The sequence below is a fragment of the Carlito syrichta genome, unplaced genomic scaffold (genome assembly GCF_000164805.1).
Source record: "Carlito syrichta isolate Samal-C Ts95f unplaced genomic scaffold, Tarsius_syrichta-2.0.1 Scaffold314306, whole genome shotgun sequence".
Lineage (NCBI taxonomy): Eukaryota > Metazoa > Chordata > Mammalia > Primates > Tarsiidae > Carlito > Carlito syrichta.
In genome coordinates this window covers 300499-301933 of record NW_007258402.1, presented here as the reverse complement: position 1 = coordinate 301933, position 1435 = coordinate 300499, and the positions used below count along the sequence as shown (strand labels likewise).

Genomic DNA, 1435 nt, shown 5'->3' with positions numbered 1-1435 from the left:
AGAGAGAGAGAGAGAGAGAGAGAGAGAGAGAGAGATTCACCTCCCCAAGGTAGGGGAGGAGACCAAAGCTAGGAAATATGGCAGTCATAGCACAAAGAGCCACATGACCTGACCAGAGTTTAACAAAGCAATGGCCTGTTAAAAATCTTTAAATACTTCCTCTCTGGGTGATAAGCTACCACTGTTCCAAGCTCCCTGGTTGCCTTCCTCAACGCCCTGCTCTCCCAGTCCTTCTGCCAAAACCCACATTCCATCTTCTGTTTCAATAGCCCGTGATTGATCAGGGCCAGGACCACTGAGTTGTGAAACAGACTGAACACCACACCTGGCTCCCTTGTTCTAGCTGTCTGTCTCTAAGTGTTTCCTTTGGGCTGTGCACACAGTGCTGGGTGCCCCAAGCGAGACAGTGTATGAAATACCCATTTGCTAAGTAAGCACTTCCCCTGGGCCAGGCCCTGATGGGGTGGGTGGGAGAGTAGCCACCCTGCTCCTGGTCCCTTGAAGGATCACCTCGGCTCGGGAATTTCAGCTGCCTCATCATTGTCCAGGGCTACAGAATATTCCTCCAGGCCTGATATCTGCTGAGATGAGTCAGGAGCCTGGTGCTTACATGTGGAGACAAGAGGGTCCCCAGGAGACATGGCCCCAGGACGCATCCTCCTTTTGAAGAGCACCTCTATGTGTGTCTGTCTGTTCTCTACAGAGGGCTTCAGCCTACAGTCCATTTTATTACAGGGTCCTATGGCAAACAAAAACTTCAAACCCACTTGTTCCCAGTGAGCCATCTGCAGACAAGTGCCCTTGGTGGGGGAGCCAGGGAATGTGAGTGGAGCGACAAATGCTCTCCCCACTGCTGGGGGCCGCAGACCATGGTGGGTCACTCACCACACTTGCCCGCAGGTAGCTGACTCACAGCTTCTCCCGTGGGTCCCCCTCCCCTGCTGGCAGCCCCTTGGCCAGTCCTCCCCCAGCTCTGTGGCAGAGGACCTGACAAAATGGCCAGCGAGGGAAGAGGGCAGAACTTCTGATTAAAATAAAACCTGGACACTACAGCTGCAGAGATTAAGGGTTGGTTGCAGAGGGAGCTGGTTCCTCAGGTATTAAGGCAAACAATGAAATATATATGCTTACACCAACATCTAACATTTACCAAAAATGCCTCCATTGTATACACATGCTGTCCCGTAACCCACTTTTTTTACCCAACAGTATTCTACAAGTGCTCTTCCAACCACACAGTGGACCTGGCATCATCCCTTAGATAGCTGCATAGTATTCCCTTCTGAAAATGAGCCTGGAATGCAGTTCATCAACTGTTGTACACTCAGGCTGTTTCCTGTTTTCTGCTATCCTAAACAACACCATGGGACAAAGCCATATGCTTGGTTCTTTCTTCAGAATACAAATCCTGGAAGTAGAATGGCTGAGACGAAGA

The 1435-nt window shown here is 50.6% G+C and overlaps 1 protein-coding gene across 1 annotated transcript in view; it reads right to left on the bottom strand.

Annotated features, from left to right (window-relative positions):
• The window catches only part of SLC6A20 (solute carrier family 6 member 20), a 27743-nt gene extending 27087 nt beyond the window's left edge, over nt 1-656 (bottom strand). Inside the window, exons 1-2 of the mRNA XM_021719207.1 lie at nt 511-656; nt 180-295 (exon numbers count right to left, since the gene is read on the bottom strand). Of these exons, the coding sequence (XP_021574882.1) occupies nt 180-295; nt 511-656 (262 nt within the window). The remainder of the gene's footprint in view (nt 1-179; nt 296-510) is intronic.
• Between the last annotated feature and the right edge of the window lie 779 nt (nt 657-1435).